This window comes from Desmodus rotundus, chromosome 2, assembly GCF_022682495.2.
Source record: "Desmodus rotundus isolate HL8 chromosome 2, HLdesRot8A.1, whole genome shotgun sequence".
In the NCBI taxonomy this organism is placed as follows: domain Eukaryota; kingdom Metazoa; phylum Chordata; class Mammalia; order Chiroptera; family Phyllostomidae; genus Desmodus; species Desmodus rotundus.
The window spans coordinates 84,353,239-84,376,158 of NC_071388.1; the positions used below are offsets into that span (position 1 = coordinate 84,353,239).

Consider the following 22,920-nt stretch of genomic DNA (forward strand, 5'->3'; position numbering starts at 1 on the left):
TATGTTAGGGTAGTCAAGCTGCTCTGCAGGAGATTTAAACAACACTTATATTTTTTTCTGGCATAATGGCACTGATTGATCAATGAAGTCTGAATCATACCAATGGGTTCAAACAAAAGGCACAAACATTACTCCATGATACATAAATGAAAGAGTGCCATAGTGCTCTTATGAACAAATGAAAAGAAGGACCCTTTCACACCACCCCCTAAATATCATGTCAACTGTTATTTACAGGAAACTGCCATCTTTGATGAGAGTGTGCCTTTCCATCCACCCAAGGGAAAATAATAAACAAAAATACTGTATCATCTTAGCGAGTCTTAAAAAGATTTTAAGGTAATAGAATGAAAGCTGGTTCAAAGACAAATAAAAAAGCAACAATGTTCATTCACTAGGGTTCACCAGGGTTACTTAATGAAATAGAGTAATCCTTAATACAACTATACCTTCCATTAAAAAAGTTTCTACCACGTCATATTTAAATTGGTGACACTAACGTCATATTGCACATGAACAGGATTAATGTAAAACTGCAGCGCACATTGCCTACACAATTCCTCAGGTGAAAAACAACAGGAAAGAGCAGTTTCCCTGCTCTTCTGACATTAAGCACAAGAAACAAAGCCTGGTGTGCACCACGTACAATATAAAAAATGTGCATCAGGCTCATTACCCTTAAGTTTGCAAAAATCACAATGTGTTATTTGTTTTAATAGCTTCTGTGGTTTAGTACTTTTTTTCCTGTCATTTACTCTGTAGTTAAAGCAAAATAAAACAAAACCTTTACTCTCTACAATGAATTTGCCCATCTTTTCGGTCCAATTGATCTAGCTTTAACAGTTTTACACTTATTTACGGTCTATTTTGGCCACTATTTCTTTTTTTTAAATATATTTTATTGATTATACTATTAGAGTTGCCCCAATTTTTTTCTCCCCTTTATTCCTCCTCTGCCCTGCAGGCCCCACCCTCCAGCATTCTCCCCCATCCCTAGTTCATGTCCATGGGTTGTACATATAAGTTCTTTGGCTTCTCTATTTCCTATACTATTGTTAACCTCCCCCTATTTTATGCCTGCCAATTATGCTTCTTATTCCCTGTACCCCCCCATTCTTCCCTTCATCCTCCTTACTGAAAACCCTCCATGTGATCTCCATTTCTCTGGTTCTGTTCCTGTTCTAGGTGTTTGCTTAGGTTTTGTTTTCTGGTTTCAGTTGTTGATAGTTTTGAGTTTGTTGTAATTTTACTGGTCATAGTTTTTGATCTTCTTCTATTTCTTTGATAAATCTCTTTAATATTTCATATAATAAGGGCTTGGTGATGGTGAACTCCTGTAACTTGACCTTATCTGGGAAGCACTTTATCTGCCCTTCCATTCTAAATGATAGCTTTGCTGGATAGAGTCATCTTGGACATAGGCCCTTATCTTTCATGACTTCAAATACTTCTTTTGAGAAATCAGCTGATAGTCTTATGGGCACTCCTTTGTAGGTAACTCTTTCCTTCCCCCTTGCTGCTTTTAAGATTCTCTCCTTATCTTTAATCTTGGGTAACTTAATGATGTGTCTTGGTGTGTTCCTCCTTGGGTCCAATTTCTTTCAGACTCTCTGGGCTTCCTGGAGTTCCTGGAAGTCTACTTCCTTCACCACATTGGGGAAGTTTTCCTTCATTATTTGTTCAAATGAGTTTTCAATTTCTTGCTGTTTTTCTTCTCCTTCTGGCATCCCTATGATTCAGATGTTGGAGCATTTAAAGTTGTCCCAGAGGTTCCTCAGCCTCTCTTTTTTTTTTTTTTTTTGATTTCTTGTTTCTTTATTCTGTTCCATTTGGATGCTTATTTCTTCCTATTATTCCAAATCATTGATTTGAGTCCCAGTTTCCTTCCCTTCATTGTTGGTTCCCTGTATATTTTGCTTTATTTCACTTTGTGTAGCCTTCATTTCTTCCTTTCATTTTGTGACTGAGCTCAATCAATTCTATGAGAATCCTGATTATCAGTGTTTTGAACTCTGCATCAAATAGGCTGTCTAACTCCTTGCTACTTAGTTCTTTTTCTGGAGTTTTGATCTGCTCTTTCATTTGGGACATATTTCTTTGTCTCCGCGCACCTGTTACATGGTAAGGTATTTGTCAGGGCAGGGCAACCCTCTTTGCTACTTTGTGGTGCTGTGTGTGTGGGAGGGATCAGAGAGGGAACAATGCCACTTGCTCTGCTCTAGCCCCACTTTCCAATGAACTGTCCTGTGAGACTGGGAGTATATCTTGCCTTTGTGACCCCCACGGTAGTTTACAGCTAGAGGCTTTGAGTTTTTGGTTTCCTGGTCAGCCAGCACTGCCTCGCCTGCCTGGTCCGCCACTTTGCTGTGGGTCTTCTCTGCCCGCCTGGCTTTTGGCCACTATTTCAAAACAACCACACTCCCAGAACTCTCTTAGATAACTCTCACTAGAAGGTGGCAGTAGTTGAGGCTGCACTCACATATCCGCATTTATAGTTTATTTGCCCCAGCAATTTGGTATATAAAGGGAAATTATGATAATAACAAATAGCATATAATATTTACTAAATTTTTGCTACAGAGAAATGTTCTAAATATGTTTTTATAATATCAACATTTCAGGGGTAATTGGTATATAGTTACCTTGAAGGTAATACTTTAAATATATGAGTTCCTTCACTGTTAAAAATCTCAATGAATTACATTCACATGTCTAAGAATTTAACCAACTTACTAAATTTGGCACAGACTGTGAAGAACTGAATGTATCAGCTGTAGAATGCACCTACCGAAATTTTTCCCTGCAGGGCATTTACATGTCATGGGCATTTGCTGATATGCTACACAATGGACTTCGGCACGTGTGGGTAGCACTTATTATGTAGCGGAAGGCAAGAGCAAGCCACTGCTGCCATTTCTTTCTCAATCTTCATTTCTCTCTGCTCACCTTGAAAACTCTTAAGATGAGACTGTGCGCTCATTCATAGGGTTGCCATAGTTGGAGCTGACTGGATGGCATGTAACAACTGAAACATTTATATCAATGCAATATAAAGTTTAAGCTTAGATGGCACGGCCAACTATCCCCTCAACATGTCTATTTGGAGATTTGTTGTGTAATAGGCATCCTCACTCAACAGGTCCATTAGTCGTGATGTCACCACGCCTGCCCCCTTCCCACACATGCTCCTTCTCTGATCCCCCTCACTTCGGTAAATGGCACCGCCTCTTCACCCAGCTTTTTTAGCCAAAAAGCTACATGAGTGTCATCACTGACTAGCATACCTCACTGACAGATCTCCAAATTATTATCAGGTATTTCTGGGTCAAAATGCAACCCAAAGCTGACCATCTAACTCCATGAGCATCATTCCAGTCAAAGCTCCGGCTCTCCCATCACTTACTAGTCTAGCGCATCAGCTAACTGCAGGTTCCCATCGGTCCCCCAGCATCCACTTCTGCTTTCCTAACGGCAGTTCTCCACAGAGCAGCCAGTGAACCTCTTTAAAAACACAAACTACCATCATGTCAAAATGCTGATCAGAATCTACAAATGGCTCCTAAAACTAACCAAACCCAAATTCTTAGCATGGCCTTAAAGGCTGTAGATGATTTATCTCCTGCATACCTTATTCAACTCAGCCACACTGGCCTTCTTGCTCTTCTTCACATATGGCAAAGGGACTCGCTTGTCTCACTGTTTGGACCGTGAGTTCTGTTCATGCTTGTCACTCAGATAACTTCGGGGTTCTTTCCTCGACTTCTTTTCAGGTCTCTGTTAAAAGACTACTTTTCCTGATGAGCTCATTTAAAGTATAAACCTATCACTATTGACCCCCTCCCTGCTTTAGTTTTTCTCCTAGAATCACCACTACCTGACAATATGCCGTAGTCACTGGTTTCCTTTCTGTTCTCCCTACCTAGAGCACCAATTCCAAGGAGGACGGCATTTTTATCTTGTTCACACTGAATCTCCAGTCAGCACCTGCAACTGAATGAAAGCAGGACAGGCAAAATGATTCCCTATTTATTGCACCTAAAATATCAGCAACCTTCTGTGTCTAGAAAAATCTATGACAGTATTCAACACTAACACCTCCAACAACAAAAAGCCTTTTTATAAAAATATGAACCACATAATATTGGTTTGTATGTATTTGAAAGCTTAATGTATCAAAAAGTACAAACGGTGCATTTCTAAAAGACAAGGCATAAGAAATATATTCTTTAAAAAAAACCTTCCTCAGCATTCCAGAACATTATCTTACCTGGAAGTATTATTCCATTATTACTTGCAATAATTCCTTTGCTCATTTTCCAAAATCTTATCTTGTGTCAAGTAAACTAAATATTTTTAACTGTTTCAGGTTATATTGTTTAATTTAGAAAAATCTACAGCACAAACTAAAAATAATCCACAAAGATTTTTTATTCTCCTACAACCAAAAAACTAATTAACTATATTTCAAGATTTTATAAAAATCTTGAAAAATTATAAAAAATAAAAAAATTATTAAAAAATAATAATTTTTAAAAAATTATAGCTAAATGTCAATGTTAATAGAAACAACTTAGAAACACCATTTAAGAAAAAATAAGTAAACTTATACACACTAGTAAAGTTTCAGCTTTTATGACTGAAAACAAGAAAAAGTACAGCTTCTTCTAGGTCTCAAAATACACTGCACAGTAAGAGTCACAGCCCTGGCTGGTGTGGCTCAGTGGATTGAGTGCCAGTCTGTGAACCAAAGCGTCGCCAGTTTGATTCTCAGTCAGGGCACATGCCTGGGTTGCAGGCCAGGTCCCAGGTCGGGGGCACATGAGAGGCAACCACAGACTGATGTTTCTCTCTCTCTCTCCCTTCCTTCCCTTCTGTCTAAAAATAAGTAAATAAAATCTCTAAAAAAAAAAAAAAGTCACATAATTAATTGCAAACACACAGTTTTACAAGCAAGTAAACACCATCACAGAGTAGCCTCTTAATATCAAGTAAGTAGGAATCGGGGGTAACATGAAATAATTTAACAATGACACTTCAGTAAATATTTACAAGAACATGGCATAGACTTAAAGGTAAATGGTGTTTTTGATATTGATTCAACATTGGGGCTTTCAATAATTGTGAGCACTGCAGAGCCTATGTTAGGTAGTGATCTGTAATTCTGCTCCGGCCTGAGTTTGAAACACGCATGGTCCATGAACATCAAACTCCCCATTTCAGTGCGTTAACTTCTGTCAAGACCTTTGTTCTATGCCCCTCCAGAGCTGAGGATCTTTACTCATTGCACTTCAGTTATAAACTCTAATGAGGCCTCAGTTGACAAAATTTTAAAATATAAAAAAACTAGGGCAGTAATCCAACTCACATTGGCTTCAGCAAAAGTATACAACTGACCAACTATAAATGAATATTCAAGTTGCCAAATATTTCATATATAATTAACAGTACAGTTAAATACTCTTTTAAAAATATTGTGTAGCCCTGATTGGTGTGGCTTATTTGGTTGGGCATCTTCCTGCAAAACGAAAAGGCCACAGGATCGATTCCCAGTCAGGGCGCATGCCTGGGTTGGGGCATACATGAGGGGCAACCAATTGGTGTTTCTCTCCCTTTCTTTCTACCTCTCTTCCCCTCTCTCTCTTAAAAAAAAAAAATTGCATAGAACCTAAAAAGTGTAAGTTCAAAACCATTTTGGAGATTATTTAAATAAATAGATCACTTCATTTAGCAGATGGAGAAAGTGAGGTCCAGAGAAGTTACCTTGTTCAGAGACAGACAAATACTTAATGCTGGTGTCAGGTCTGGAACCAGGTCTGATTTTATTTAATGTTCATTCAGAATTCTATGCTGGTTTTGTAATAAATAAGTGCATAAAGCATTAAGAAAAATGCTTATTTAATTATTAAGTGACAAAGGATGGAATGAAATTATCTCTACAAAATAATCTAAATCATGTTTTAAAAAGTCTTAAAAAATGACAAAATGTTAAAACTAAGCATTGATATTTGGGGTATGTATATACCTGCATTTAAGTATTTAATTTTTTCTTTCTTTTATATATTAATACTCTCCTTATTTTCTACAATGAACAACTGCTACCTAACAGTAATAAGAAATTAGAGAGATAAATGTGCCACTAAGCCAACACCTGTATTATTAACTACGGTTAATTTGCAGCAAACGCAAAACTAACTTGCTATTAAGCATGTGCTGCTAAAAGATTTCTCTGGGTCAGTAGAGCAACTGCGTTGTTTCTGTTGGAAAAATCAAGACAAAAAGGGGAGAAAGTATATCTACATGCACATACAAACTGAAGTATTTTAAAAAGTCAATAGATATATTTTACTATAAATTTATTATTCTTACTCTTTATAAAGAAATAGGTACTTACTATTAAATACAAATGAAGCAAACTGCAACCTCTGCCTCTTATCCCACTTGCCAATATAAATTTAATAAATAGAATGTGACAATTTAACCTTTAGTAACAAGTTTCATTTACTTCATTTTCTGGGTTTCTCTGAATTCTCAAGGTAACTGAGCTTAGCTGTCTTAGTACACATACACATATGCCCAGTTCATCTGAGGCTAGAACGTCCCACGCTGTAACTGATTTACAGCCCACTACCCTGAATGCATTATGTGCTTCCAGCCTGTATCTCTACTATGGACCTGGCAGTTCCAAGAAAAGTTGCCACTGGAGAGTGGTCCAATTAGCTTAGTTTTCCACTGTCCCCTGAACGCTGCCAAATTTCACACTCTTGCTTTTTCTCATGTGCTCCCCTTTTTCCAATTGTACTTACACTGTATTATTCAGGAAATTTCCATCCTCTCTCTAAAACATCCTTGCCTTACAAAGTCTACAATAGCCTATCCTCCAAGCTTACATAAAAACTAAGACGTTAAGAGTCATACAATTTAGTGCATATTGTTCTCTAGTGGTTTCATGTATGCTAACTTCACTATAAAGCAGAATGTAAATTTTAGGGGGAGCCGCTGTCTAGCTCATCCTTCTTTCACATTCATCTGTTCAGTGGGGTTCAGTGACCATCAGAGGAAGGAGTGAAGATGCTCTAAAACTTTCATCTAGAAATCAGAATCTTAGCAGAGGACGTCAATCAGCCACACAACCAGGTATTGTCAGCACTGACTAACAGCAAAAACAGTTAGGTGTTATGGGAGAATCAGAGATACAAGAATAGGGTTTTGCCCTCAGAAACTTACAATCTTTTTAATGTGGAACAACACTTAAAAATTAGAAAACAGTAAAGCAGAGTATATAACTACACGTGTAGAAAATAAACTGCAGCAAGAAGAATGAGAATCAGTTTTACTACCAGCATCGCCTGAAGAAGTCATTAAAGTTTTCATAAAGAAATACAGCCTGAGACATGACTTTTAGAATAAAGATTCTGAAAAAGTGGTGCATAGGACGGAACAGAATGAAAAATTCACAAAGCCAGAAAAAAAAATCAAGAGAAACAGAGGCACACATTAGGAACTACTGAACAATGCTGTCGCTGGGTATAATTCTAGGGATCTCACTGCTAGCGCAAGAGCACAGAATAACGTAGAAGGAAAGAAAGAACAATGCTGGGTTTTGAACAGGAAAGTGATCTTGGGAAAGCAGGATTTAAATTAAATCAGCTGCGAGAACAAAATATATTGGAGGAAAGGCAGGCAGCCTGATTTAATATAAAGAGTAGGGAAATGGGAATCAGGAGACTTGGTTTCGTCATAGTTTGATTTGGAGTGTGTGTGTGTGTGTGTACTGTCCATTGTACACTTGTGTTCCCATTTTTCAAATGAGACACCTGGGTTAACTCATTTTTCTAGTTTTAAAATCTAGTAATATTAGTTCTGAGATCCTATCATATGATAGGTGTAAAGCTTGTTCAGTTTTCCAGCTACGAGGTGAAGCAAACGTAACGGGGAAGATTGATTGAATACAAAAAACTTCAAAAGAACAATCAACAAGACTTAATGGATCAATGGATTTGAGAAATGAGAAAATTGGTGGAACCAAAGATTATTTTATGATGTCACAATGGGTAGCTGGGAAAAAAGTGTTCTCTCTGAGGAAAGAGCTGAATTGCAAGGGAGGACTTGCTGTGCTGTGTGCAACCCTATGCTTTTTTGGATGCAGGGAAGACAACACTTTCTCTCCCTGCTACTCTGTGTAATCTCAGAGTTAGGTGGGGTCTCATGGCTGCTGTGTTTACCAGCAAAGAACCAGGAAAGATCTGGATTTCTGGTACTCCAGTTTATAAATCCAGCTGGATCATCTTCATTGATGCATTTGTATTCACCCTATACTTCTGGGAACATCAAAACCACTATTTACAGCATCTTTATGCGTGGACAAATGACCTCCACAATCAGTAAAACTCACTTGATGCTAGGGAGAAGGGTGGCAGCTGGGGGAGGAGGGGAAAGCCGAGGAGGAACATCATATTCTTCACTTCCCAGGTGACCATTGGAAAAGATCTGAAAGGAAACCAAAGGGTTAGTTTAGAATTTAACTTCTGAAAGACCTTAAAATGATAGCAGCATTAGAAAATCTATAATTTTGAAAAGAACATATAATTTCAGTTTGTTTAAACAAGTGAAATGTCATATAATTTACGTAAGAGTTAATAGCACCACAGTGATAATTCACCAGCACCCAAAGTAGTACCAAGTTACATGAAAGAGATGCAATGCAACATGATTCTTAAAACATACTGAGGGGCAATACTGTAATTTCTATGAATCAGATCTGGACAGCTAGGTAAATAAAGAGTAAAATTCCCCGAACACGATCAGTTTCTATTGAAACGTTAGAATTCTCTGGAAGGATTCGGTAAATAAAAAAGCAGCACTGGTGCAATAGTTACTTCAGTTCCTCCCAAATAAGTGTTCTAAACTGTATCTCCCAGGGGCTGACAACAGTTTTATTCTTGGCAACACAGTGCACGAGTACAATCAGAAATGCCTGTGTTCTTTCAAACTTTAGCACTGCTAATAACTAGAGACCTGTTCTGGCTTTCAAAGTGCAGGCAATTTTATACACAGTTTTCTGTGTGTAAACAACACAAACCAAAATTGTTACTTTACTCATAGGTACCATACAGAGTCACTGTTTAATTACTCAGAATTCGGAAATTTTGATTTCCAGGCTGCGCAGTGACATTACAGGGACTGCTCTTTACTAATCCAACAACATGAAATTAAAGCAATGTGAAGAAGAGGAGACAGAATAATTTTGTAAAGATGTATTCACAACAAAATATTAAACATATTTTAAGACCGTTAAGCAATCTTTAGTGTTTTATCATTGGGCTCTTTCCCAAACTCTTATTAATACTTAAAAGGTATAGGTAGGTGATAGGGCAAAAGGGATGTACTATAACTTGAACAGTCCTAGGAAACCCAATCAATGACCTACTAATTTCTTTCCCGCCCCCCTTCATATTTCTAGAGTGGTGCTGCAGCCTTACAATACAAAATTGGAAAAAGCCATACATATCCTCCTCTATCAACTTAAAATAGGAAAAGGAACATGTTTAAGGAATATATTTGAAATATATCAGTTTTTGCATTTCAAAGCTAATAATCTAAATTTTGTAACATTTAGGGTCTGTACTACAGTTCTACTTTTCTTTTTCATATCTCCCCCATTAGACTGAAGATATTATAGTTACACTATGACAAAATATATCATTAAATGAAATAATTTCATCATAGGCTTCTGACTATAACCAAACAGAACAAGGCAGTTTTTGAACTTTGCTGCAGAGAGAAAAGTTTCCAAGTACACATTAATTGTTGCAAAGTTCAATGAAAACCTTTAATATATAAAAATGCCTTTTAACCCACAAATACATGGAAGAAAACACGAATGCTCATTGTGATAATGGACATTTAAAGTCATTCTTAATTGGAGTCCTGTGCATGTTGCCAGATGGGTACAACGTGAAACTTTTGCAATCAAATCCTTGATGTTTCTGTCACAAATGTATTTAAAATTTCATTCTAGAAAATGTGGTAGGAATTTTATTTGCAATAATTTGTTTTATCAAGAGAAAGTATCTAATGTACTGCTGATAACTAAAAATTTTAGCAGCTGTAAAAGGGATATATGGAAACAATAATTTGTTACATTGGCTCTATAACAACTGACCATAATTTTATAATCAGGACATTGTGAACATATATGAAAGAAATACCAACATTCAAACAATCACTGATATTAAAAATGCTTTCATTTGTGCACTTGGTAAATGAAAGAATAAATATAGTAATAATAAAGTATACACGACATTGTGGGTATTATCATTAAATTTCAACAAGTCACACAGGCCATGGTGTCTGCCATCAGTAAAATCTTGAAGCATAGTTAATGATGTTTATTCCAGGAGATCAATAACCTAAGAAAGTTAAGTGACTTGCCCTAATTTTGTGAAAGAATGTATTAATATGCTTTCAAGTGCAAACAGCACTTTGACTGCTTTAGACACATTTTTACCACACAGTAACTCAAGGGTTTCTCCTGCCTCTGAAATGCCCCTGTTTTTTATGAACCATTCATTTAGTTCTTGGAATGTACTGATATTTTGCTTATATTATATGTAGCTATGTTCTGTGGAAGAGCATTCATGCCATACTGAGTCTCAGCACAAAGCCTCTCCGATTTGTATGCCATTCTTCCAGTGTTTTACACACCTCATGGCTGGAATGAAAATTGTGGATTGGCTTCGATGACCTTATTAACGGAGGCACAACCCAATGAAACAACCTTCCCTTGGTACAGGTGGAAGAAACTCTTTCATTTACTGACATTCTCTCAGCAAATGCACACAATTAGTTTAATGGCTGACCTTGTATACAATATATGCCTAATATCAAGCAAGTAATTCTTTATAATTTTTCTCGTATTTGATAGAGGTTAATATATGTGCAAACATCAAAGGATGTAAATATACAGGTACTAAGATGATCATATTTCTGTTCATCTGAAGTGTTTAATTACCTATAGTGGTATAATGACAAGATTTAACATAGTTTCATTCTGAATTCCATGATCCCACCTGAATCCATTTCATTAAACTTAAAACCACTTTTTGCCCTACATCCTGCCCTCTGTCTTTATGCCCTATATTCTGTCCAAAATTAACTTCCTGCTCAATGCACGTTCTTCCACCTCCACTGTGTTCCTTTTCGCCACGCCTACAAAAACAATACCTGCCAGTCTACAGCCGGTAATGTCTACAACAACGTCTACAGCCAGTGAACCTTTGCGTGCAGCCTTTTTTTATTGTTTCTTTTATCCTGTATCTCAGTTAGCATGTTTTTTCTTCTTGGCAAACCCAGAGTTTATTTTCTGGGTGCTATTCCTGGGTCTGATGTCTGAGTTACTGGCACACCCGACTCACGCTCGCTGTACCGTGCTTTACTCATCGTGTATTCCCTGCAGAGTCTTGAACACCCTAAGCACTCATACAGCCACAATGGGCTGAAGGAATAAAAACACGTTAGGGGACATTTTGACATATGAAAGTATAATCTCAGTTATCACATGACATTATAAATCCTAGGATAGTCATACGTTAGATTAATATTTTTCTACATCCTTCAAGAGAGCACTGAATCTTAATCTTGTAGTTTGAAGTGTCTCCTTATGATTCAGGTATTATCTAACAATTAAGGTTAAAGAACTTGGGACCCTTGAGATAACAGGGACAACAAATGCTCTTGTGAGTCTTGGCACAATTAAGAAAAACATTTTTATTTGCACAGAATCCCTAACACACCCCATTTTCCTTATCCCTCACAAGTAATCCCACACATACTCTGCCCCCAAAGGGTTGCTATAGTTTGTCCTTCAACAACATCAGATTGGAAACGAAACATACATACACAGAGGACTTATTTTCTGAAAGACAGCCTTTGAGATTATAGATATGTTTTAAGGTCATTCATATAAGCACGAGCCTCGCCACCAAAAGAGCAAAAGCCACAATTTCAAAAAGTGAGGTCATTCGATGTATTTATCTAGTAACATCTTCAACAGATCATTACACAGTGTCATTTTAGAATAACGTCACGTGAAGTAACGTGGTAGAGATAGTTTTCATTACCACATAAGAAATGGCAGTAGTCCTGTAGTCTTTCAAGAGGAATGAACAAAGACAGTTAGACACAATGTTAGTACCTAGAAATAAGGAGATACATTTCAAGTTTCCAAAGGTATTTTAAAACATTTTAGTGCAAATATTTTTACCTCAGATAATTAACATACAAAAAAACCAACCAAGAACAATAAATAAATATCTAGCCAACAAAATATTTATTAAGGAACAGAGTAATAATGTGACTAGAATCTGAGAATTTCAGAGACTGGAAACAGTGCTCTAGGGCAGAAATCTCTTACCAAGAAAATAAAACAAGATAAATAAAGTTAGTAACTCTTAGCTTGCAGATTCGTGTTAGTAAGTATTATGCTAGCTATTTGATTATGGTATGTGGCAAGAAGAGAACAGGGCATAAATGAAAGTCACAGAAAATTCTTACACTTCACTTTAACTATGAATTAGAGGGCTTTTCCCCTCAGAGCTCTCTACAACTAGCAAATGGAGTAATTAGAACTTAATTTATTCTTGCTTCCCTTACCATTTATGTAGTGAAGATGCAAATAAAAAGGGAGAGTGGTTCTAATGATGGGCGGAAACGGCCACACTGAGAGAAGACACATGATCACAGGAGTAGGTTGTCACTCCATTTATAGGGTGTTTAGTTTTATGAATTCCCCTTATGGCATCCCATATGTACATTTAATTTTAATTTAAACTTTCAGAACTTATCCAAGTTTTCTTATCTTCAAATGGGAAAATAATACTTAATTTGAAGCATTACCTCTAATGAAAACAAGTATAAATAACAGTTGTACCTGACACAAAAATTTAACCTTCAATACAAAAATTAACAGCCAGCATTCTAGAGCCTAAAAGAACAGGTTTATGTTAGTGCTAAAACTGTATAACATAGTATTTAAAAGAAGTTTGGGACAAGAAGTCTTCAGTGAATTGGCTGAGATAATTATTATATTTTAAGTATTTCTGAAGTGCATTCAGGAAATAAATTGTTACATGCTGCTAATATATAACTAGTCAATTCATGTCAGAGATCTTCCAACACTCTTCTCAAGACAAGTGTGATCACGTAGGAATGAAAAATAATAGAGACTAAAGGAAAAAAAATTTAAAAAAAAGAATGGCAGGTCCCTCCAATAAGGCTTCTAGGTTGTGGAAATATTCTTTGGAGGATAATAGTTCCTCCATTTTCAGAAAGCACTGTAAAGATGCTTTGGTAAGTGCTCTCTGTTTCAATGACATCCTGTTTAGGTGGCGCTGGAGGAAGTCTGGAGCCCTTCCCATTTATAGCAGGCAAGAGCCTGAGTCGGAGGACCGCCAGCGCTCACGCCCCTTGTGTTGAACACCGTACACGCCAGTTTGACTCTCCTATCCTGCTGCCCTGGAATATCAAGAGGTCTACTACTACACAAAGCTTTCATTATCACTTTGCCTTCACACACGTGCACACACACACACACAGGAGCTGAGTACATGTCACATGTCACACTTCTTTGTTTCTTGATTTTAGGGTGAATTCATTGGCTCTAAGCCATTACTTTGAAGGAATAAGTTACTTCCCTTAAGTGAACAATTTAAGACCAATCAAGGTGTCTTCACTTTAATATTAAAGACTTCAAAAGAGACAAGGCTCCTTCAGCTGAAGGAAGATGGCAATGATTTGATCTCAGAGCCAAAAATATCATGGAAGCAAAAACGAGAATGTGAGCAACTCTGCCAAGAGCCTGCTAAGAGTTCTAAACGCAGTGATTTCTGCTGTTGCCCCATTGGTTTTCCACACGTTCGCATTCTTTCCTGGACATAGAGACGATGGTGGTGATACCCTGGAGAACTCAACAGTTATATGGAGAAACTGCTTGCTTTCTAACAGTGAACTGGCCGTGGTGTTTTCACATCTGTGAGAAGTTTCACTTCACCTGGTTGCACAGATGTACTGTCCTAGACAACAATTCCAAGGCTGATCTATGATATGCTATAATTATACAACATTATTTTTCAAATCAGATAGCACTAGGAGAGTTTTAAAAAACAGTGCTAATTTCCCCACCAACTAGTTACTAACAGGAAAAAAAAATTGGCAGATGAAATAAGGGAAGAGAAATAAATCTCTAGCAAATTGTCTAGTGTCTTCACATTAAAATGAAATATTACTTAGAACCTTTTTCTTGATGTTTTTTAAGTTCAAGTTTTAATGAGCTTCTGATTATTTACAACTTGGAGTTAATTAAAGACTTGCAGGGAATTACCACACTAAGCCAAAAAAACCTTTTATACTACCTCCTATCAGAAGAGTTTAAGCAGATTTGTATATTTCTTACCTTGGCTCCTTCTAAAGGCAAATCCTCACGTCTGTGCTTCCTCATTAGCACTGGGTCTGAGCCCATTCTACTATGCCTGCCATTTACATTTGAACTTGCTGTGATTCCAGGCTTTGGAGAGCCATCCCCTAGGAGTCGACATCCTACTGATTGATTAGTCCCAAATATATCCCGAGGACACCAGGCTTCAAGAGGCATTGGCTGGTCTCTGGAAGGCACACTCTCCACAGGATGCAAGTGACGACTCAGTCTATTGTCAGGTGGGATTGGCGGGGGTCGTTCAGGTGGAGGGGGTGGAGGATCTCTTAAGGGAGGTGGGGGTGCTGGGAGTGGTTTATCTTGTTTTCTCACCATGCAAGGAGAAGACTAAGGAGACACAAGAGAAAAAAAGTCAACAATGTACCAGGCACTGAAATGACTTCCAACGAGTATATTATTGCTTCTGTTTTCTAAGCCATGAGAATCTAAGCTTTATTAGATTCCTATGTCATCTTTAAGTTTCTGTTTATTACCAGTTAATGAAATTTTTAAGTTAATGGAAGACTTATAAATATATTTCATTAGAAATTTTGGTAGAAATAAGTATGTAAGCTGAAATATTAAAATTATAAAGATTATACTAGAAATAGCAGAATACCAAAATTACATGATGATTTTGAATGGCTGACACTGATACTGAGTCATTATTATTTGCACATTTATATGAATTAGGAGAGATAGAAGAAACGAAGTTGCCCTTTTACTTTTTCAAAGAGCAATTTGATTTGTAATTTCTGAAAGACTCTTGGTTTTGCCATTTTTGTGGCAAAGCCATTGCAATATAAAAGAAATAAGGGCCAAATCTGCTCTGATTCTTTGTTTTAACAGTTGCTACCAGAATACTGAGAAGTCATAAATGATAGAGTAGCACCATTTATAGAACTCACTTCAATTTTAGGGACCCTTATAATAAAAAAAAAAGAAAACTACAAATCAGTGATCCTTTTATGGAACTACGAAGGCATATAGATGCTCTTGAGTTGAACCTGAGCGAGTTGCGCAGCTTTTACTTTTACATACTTGGTTCACCTGATGAATGATTTGTACTTTTGATATTAGAGAAAAGGAATGTGTTGTGTTTACATAATTCTGCCTAAGTAACATCCTAAGAAGTCCTAATATGATCTTAAAACCAAGTTAACTGTAATGTAGAGAAACAAATACTCATAAAATAGTGTGCTTCCAAGTAATTTTAGACTGTAAGGCATACTGCCAAATGGAATTAATTTTTAACTCTTGTATTTAATAAAGCAAAATATGCCCTTATCAAATTTGGAAAAAAATCCACACAGACCTAAAACTGTGGGCTTAGATTTACGGAGTTAGAATTATGTGTCCAATATTAAACAGGAATGTAATTACTCCGCAAATATTGTAATTCTTTATAATTCATTGCTTAGGTATAAAAAGTACATACAATTTCCTCTTCTGAGTCACCTTGAAACATGGGTGATAATTTATTACACCTTAAGCCCATATGCAAATATAATCCCCTCACACTTTTCTGGTCATGACACTATGAAAATGACTGTCAAATATCATCTCATAAGTGTATTTTAATACACGTAATGACCTTTTAAATCCACGTTACAGAATAACTGTACTTGCTCTACTATTTATTTTAACAAGTCAGGGGCCGTTACATACACGAGCTGTCTTTGAAATTATGGAACTTTTATAATAAGAAGCAAGGAATACAACAGTGGGCTCACCATAAACAAAGTGAGAAAGCCACCAAAGTTGCTCAGAAACAATTAGAAGCACAAGAAATGCGACACATGAAATTTAAAAGAACCCGAGCAATCGATAACTGTCATACAAAATCAGCGTCTGGTTCTAGTAAGTCAATTTACCTTCGGTGAACCAGTGGGGCTGCCACACGGAGACCGAACTACACCTTTCTGAATCAGGTCCAGGCGAGGAGGCACGGGAGGCAGGCTTAGATGCGGGATCTGGAGAGGGTCCGCTTGGGGCTTTCTTCTCTGTGCAAGCGGAGATGACCCTGGTGAGGTGACCGGTGAATTCTGCCTGTCAGTGCACTGGAATAAAAAAAGATAAAGATGTTTTAAAAATGTGTTAAGTGAATGCCTTTCATAAGAAGACATTCGGTTTTGAGAAGGTGCCTGCCATTGAGCATCTGTTGAAATAAACTTACTTAGTTAAATCCGACTAATAGATGGGAAGAGCTCACATTGTCCCTGAAAGGCTTATTAAAAAATAAATGGATAAGTTTCTCCTACATATTGCAGAAAGGGCCTAAGAGAAAAGAACAGCAAAAGCGTAGTATAAAAATAACCAAATGCAGACATTGTTCTAGAAACCCATCTACATTTTATGAGGAAACCAAAAACACGCACGGAAGTAATAATACACATTGTTCTTGGTTATCTGTTCTTCCCTCTTTGATTTATAGCACAGTCTAGAAGTGGGAAACCATTTTGCTCCATATAAAATATGTATGCATCCAGTGTATAGTCTACTTTTCTACAAGCCAATGACATCAGGTAAGGTTAAAAAAATGTTTATTTAAAGTAAACTGATTTAAGCCCAAGTACTTTCTTCCCAAAACTTCATATGGAAAAATAATTCTCTGTTAAATGTTTTTTACTTTAAATCAGTAAACTAAATGTAGAAATGTCTGTGTTTCTGCAAAAAACTGATATATTTCTATGCTACTACAAGTTTTCTACTTTGCCTGGTAGATAGCGTTAAAAAACCAGTAACAAATACCTAGTTTGCCACATATAATGTGTTCCCATGTGAAATGTGCACCCACGTTTTTGTGTGCATTATACACGGGGTCATAAACTCATTATTATACCCATGGTATGTAATCATTCTACCTATGTATACATGCATCCTTATTTTTCCCTCAAAAATTTGGGCAAAAGTGTGCATTATACACAGCAAAAATACAGTACTTCTACTTCTATGTATTATATGGTCTGTCTGAAAAAAGTCCAGCCATTGTTCATATAACAAGATGGTGTGCACGACACTGAGGTATCCTGGCAGCCACGGAGACTGGAATGCACGTGTGTGAACAATGACAACTTCACTGTACTTGTCAGTGGGGACGGTAGATGCTGCTGAGTGAACATGTGCACTGTGTGGCTGTCATTTTCAAAATGACTGAGCGAATAGAGCAATGAATCTGCATCAAATTTTGCATTAACCTTGAACATTCTTCTGTGGAGACTATTTCTATTTGGATGATTCAGAAGGCTACCCCTAGGGGCAACTGGTGATTGGCAGCCTCGTTGCGACAATGCGCCCACTCATGCATCATGTCTTGTGCAGTTTTGGGCAAAACATCAAACCACCCAGGTGACTCAGCCCCCTTATTCCCAGATTTGGTGCCCTGTGACTCTGCCTCTTCACAAAACTAAAATCACCTTTGAAAGGGAAGAGATTTCAGACCATAGATGAGATTCAGGAAAGTACGACAGGGCAGCTGATGGAGATTGGGAGAACTGTATGAGGTCCCAAGGTGCCTACTTTGAAGAGGACTGAGGTGTCACTGTCCTGTGTACAATGATTTTTATATCATGTATCGTCCTCAATAAATGTCTCTATTACATGGCTGGATAGTTTCTGGACATACCTCATATAATGCTTTCCACTTTGTAAGGTGTTTTTTTTTTTTTTAATTGTGAACTAACCTGATTGCTACTTGGTATAAAAGACATACTAATTAATCAAGTAGCCCCTCTATTTCATTAACATTCTATTCTGAAATATTAGGCAGTTTCCTTTTCTAGGCCGTTACTAGTTTTTAGTAGATCTAGGCATAATTTTTACACCCACTGCATCAATCCAGCATGCTTGGATAGTCATCTGCTTCCTACATTAGTATTTCTAAAGAGTTTTAAGCTTGTTTTTAAGCCATTTCTCCCCTAACATTATTCACCTTTATAAGAGTAGTCAATGTCAACAACTGAGAATGTAATTCGAACTCTAGCGAGAAAGGTTCAGCCTTTCTGTCTTTATCTAACTGAGATGGGCCACAGATCTGTGTTCACATCGACACTCAGTTACACTGTATAAACATTCTTTTCCAATTACCTAACACTGGATTTCATCTGATGTTTTTCTCATGATTAGACAGGGTTGTTGGTTTTTGAAGGAAGATGACAGAGCTAAAGTAACATTTTAAGCACTTCATGTCATGGGTCCACACTATCAATATGATCCATCACTGTTGATGTTGACCTTGATTACCTGGCTGATGTATTAACTGTCAAGGTTTCTTTTCTTCACTATAAACTGTAAAGTTACTCTCTTTTTCCCCCTTTCCCTACTGTACTCTTTGCAAGGAAGTCATTATGCATAGCCCACACTTAAGGAGGGAGTTATGCTCCCTTTGGAAAGGTTTTTGTTTTTTAATTGTATTTTTCCATTACCATCTCCCCTTACATCCCCACCGACCCCTGCAATCTCCACATTGTTGTCCATGTCCATGAGTCCTTTCTGAAATAAATTTGAGTGGCTAAACAGAAGCTTCTAGACCACACCTCAGATATGCTGAAATATTGTTATGACATTGTTAACTCTCAAGCGTTTGTCTCTCTTAATTCATCAACTAATTTAAAATAGGTCAATATATTCAGACATAATTTTCTGACAATTTTAAGAACTTTTTTTTAGTAATTTCATAATGCTTTTTATATCTTACCGGTGATAAGACAAAATATTTTCAGTTGTTACTAAGTTGAAAGAGAGAAAGTAGAAACTCAGTAGTCATAAACTGATTTTAATGAAGTTAGTGACTTTTAATAAAATAGCAATTCGCCCCATAAAGCTGTGGGGCCTTCCTTACACGGTCATGATTTTAACGTTGTGGAATGAAATCTCTCCAAAAATGATCACAGTGAAAAGAAAAAGAATTCCTGATGTAAAGCTATGGGTTTGCACCATAGTATCCCAGCACGTCAGATCAGGAGCTGTCACAGGACATGTAATCTCCACCACTCTCTTCAGGGTAACTTACATTCTCTGAGAGCTAGCAAAATTTAACTGATAAAAATACTTTGTTGATCTGCTTATAATCCTTTAAAAAAAGACTCGAGAAGTAAAGCTATTCACACAGTTTCTACCCCAAGTAGTTTATTTCTACCCCAAGCAAAATGCACACACACACAGAGTATAGCACTTCATTAATGTCGGTACTTGCAGAGAGCTTTTTCAGCTCTAGGTGCACACACTGCAAAGACTACTGAACAAGACCTATTCTCCGAGCACTTTCATTCCACAACCATCTTCCTGCTTCCCTCATTACCTGTAACGGGAAGGAGACCTCTGAGAGAGCCAACAGCCCACTGCCATCAGAACTGGACTTCCACTTTAATCGATAGTATGTAAGCAGTTACCAAATTCTTAGTACATATAAATAATGGGGTGGATTTTATTTGAAATGGGTGAATTATCAGACTTCAAAAGGGTGTAGTGAAGTCATTAAGACAAATATCCAAACTGATGTGTGTGATGCAGTAATAACCTTGAATTTCTAGATATTTCCCAACAAGCACACTGTCTTACCGTCCTATGAATATAACTGGAAGCAGACCTTGCTTAGCACAATTCAAACTGTACTCCCGAGGTGATTATAGACTGTTCTTCTGAAGAACTAATTCATTTTGAAGCATTATAGCATCTGTAAGTTGGCTTAGGTAGAAATTTTATGGAGGATATATTTGTATATAAAGGGACAAAAACATTTTACCTTTATTAATTATGTGGATTAAATTCAGCATAACTTATTTATTTTTCCAAGTTCTCCTAAATTATAATAAGTTCCCATATAACTGTAGATGATTTCACAATGCCCCTTAGATAGTAACACCTTAGTTCTGTTCTGTCGAACATTTTGCTATTTCTATGAGCAATTCTGCAGTTAGAACACTGAATATTTGCATTAAATTTTATTGCTGGTTATATTCAATGCTAACTATGAACACTTGTAAACATTTTTTAGTAGATGGTCATATAAAGGTCATTTTTAATTTATTTGAATAATTGTCATTTTTTTATTTCCTTCCTATTTGAAAGTCTAAGGAGGAAAGAAGCCTAATACAATGTTTCTCACACTCAAGTTCATAATTAAATTTCTAGATGTGACATTAAAAATTAAGGACATCAAAATTTATTAATTAACGAGATCAAGGAAAAAACCAAGAGATACCATGAAGCAAATGAAGATGAGGACACAATAATCCAAAATCTGTGAGACACTGGGAAAGCAACCCTAAGAGGGAAATTCGTAGCATTACAGGCCTACCTCAAAAACAAGAAAAAGCTCAAATGAACAATCTAACTTTACACTTAAAGGAACTTGAAATAAAACAACAAACAAAGCCCAAAGTGAGTAGAAAGAAGGAAATAATAAAGACCAGAGCATAAATAAATGAAATAGAGTCTAAAAAAATGATACAAAATATCAATGAACCCAAGAGCTGGTTATTTAAAAAGATAAAAAAAGACTGACATTTAACCAGACTTATCAAGGAGAGGGAGAGAGGACCCAAATAATAAAATCAAATGAAAGAGGAAAAATAACAACTGACACTAAAGAAATACAAAGGATTGTAAGAAAATATTATGAGTAACTGCCCCGGCTGGTGTGGGTCAGTGGATTGAGTACCAGCTTGTGAACGAAAGGGTCACAGGTTCAATTCCCAGTCCGGACACATTCCTGGGTTGTGGGCCAGGTCCCCAGTAGGGGGCGTATTAGAAGTAACCATACATTGATGTTTCTCTACCTTTCTTTCTCCCTCCCTTCTCTCTCTAAATATAAATAAATAAAATCTTTTAAAAAAAGGAAATATTATGAATAAGTATATGGCAACAACCTGCACAAAATGCATAATTTCCTAGAAACATACAATATTCCAAAAATAAATCAGGATGAATCAGATAATCTGAATAGACAGATTAGACCTAGTGAAATTCAAGCAGGTATCAAAAAGCTCCCAACAAACAAAAGCCCTGGACTGGATGGCTTCACAGGTGAATTTTACCAAACGTTCTGAGAAGAACTAACATCTCTTCTCAAACTATTTCATAAAATTCAAGAGGAGACAAGGCTCCCAAACTCATTTTATGAGGCCAGCATAATCCCAATTCAAAAGCCAGAGAAAGACACTACAAAGAAAACTATAGGCCAACATCCCTGATGAACATAAACACTAAAATTCTCAACAAAACATTAGCAAACAGAATACAGCGATGCATCAAATAGATAATACACCATGATCAAGTGGGATTTATTCTGGGAATGCAAGGTTGTACGATGTTTGTAAATCAATAAATGTGATTTACCACATTAAAAAATGAAGGTTAAAAACTACATGATCAGATCAATAGGTGCAGAAAAAACTTTGATAAAATCCAGCATCCATTTATGATAAAAACTATCAGCAAAGTTGGAATAGAGGGAACATACCTAAACACAAAAAAGGCCATATATGACAAACCCACTGCCACCATCTTACTCAATGGGCAAAAACTACAAGCGTTCCTTTAACATTGGGAACAAGACAGGGATGTCTGCTTTCACCTCTTATTCAAGATAGTACTGGAAGTCCTAGCCACAGCAATCAGACAAGGAGAAGATATAAAAGGCATCCAAATTGTAAAGAAAGAAGTAAGACTGCCATTATTTGCAGATGACATGATACTGTCCATAGAGATTCCACCAAGAAACTACTAGAACTGATAAATGAATTCAGCGAAGTAGCAAGATACAAAATTAATTTTCTCTATCTAGAAATCAGTTGCTCTTTTGTATGCCAACAATGAACTAACAGAAATGGAAATTAAGAAAACAATCCTATTCACAATTTCTACAAAAAGAATAAAATACCTAGGAATAAACCTAAACAAGTATGTAAAAGACCTGTATTTGGAAAACTGTAAGACACTAAAGAATGAGGAAGATACAAATAAGTTGAAGCACATAACACGTTCATGGATAGGAAGAATTAACATCATTAAAATGTCCATACTACCCAAAGCAATCTATAGATTCAATGCAATTCCTATCAAGAGTCCAAAGATGTATTTCACAGAGCTAAAATAAATATTTCAAAAATTTATATGGAACAACAAAAGGCCCCACATAGCAACAGCGATCCTGAGAAAGAAGAACAAAGTTGGAGGAATCACACTACCTAATAGAAAAGTATACTTATAAGGGCATATATGTTGGTGGGAATGCAGACTGGTGCAGCCACTGTGGAAAGCAGTGTGGAGACACCTCAAAAAATTAAAAATGGATCTGCCTTTTGACCCAGCTATCCTACTTCTGGGAATATACCCGAGGAAACCCAAAACACTAATTTGAAAGAACATAAGCACTACTATGCTCATTGCAGCATTATTTACAATTGCCAAGATATGGAAGCAGCCCAAGTGCCTATCAGTAGATGAGTGGA

General features: G+C 36.7%; 1 protein-coding gene across 7 annotated transcripts in view; it reads right to left on the bottom strand.

Moving 5' to 3' along the window:
• CBLB (Cbl proto-oncogene B) overlaps window positions 1–22,920 on the bottom strand; it is a 210,238-nt gene that overhangs the window by 40,432 nt on the left and 146,886 nt on the right. For all 7 annotated transcript variants that reach the window (XM_053918331.2, XM_053918329.2, XM_053918328.2 and 4 more), the window contains 3 exons: window positions 16,342–16,527; window positions 14,450–14,815; window positions 8,393–8,487 (listed from right to left, as the gene is read on the bottom strand). In XM_053918331.2, the coding sequence (XP_053774306.1) occupies window positions 8,393–8,487; window positions 14,450–14,815; window positions 16,342–16,527 (647 nt within the window). The remainder of the gene's footprint in view (window positions 1–8,392; window positions 8,488–14,449; window positions 14,816–16,341; window positions 16,528–22,920) is intronic.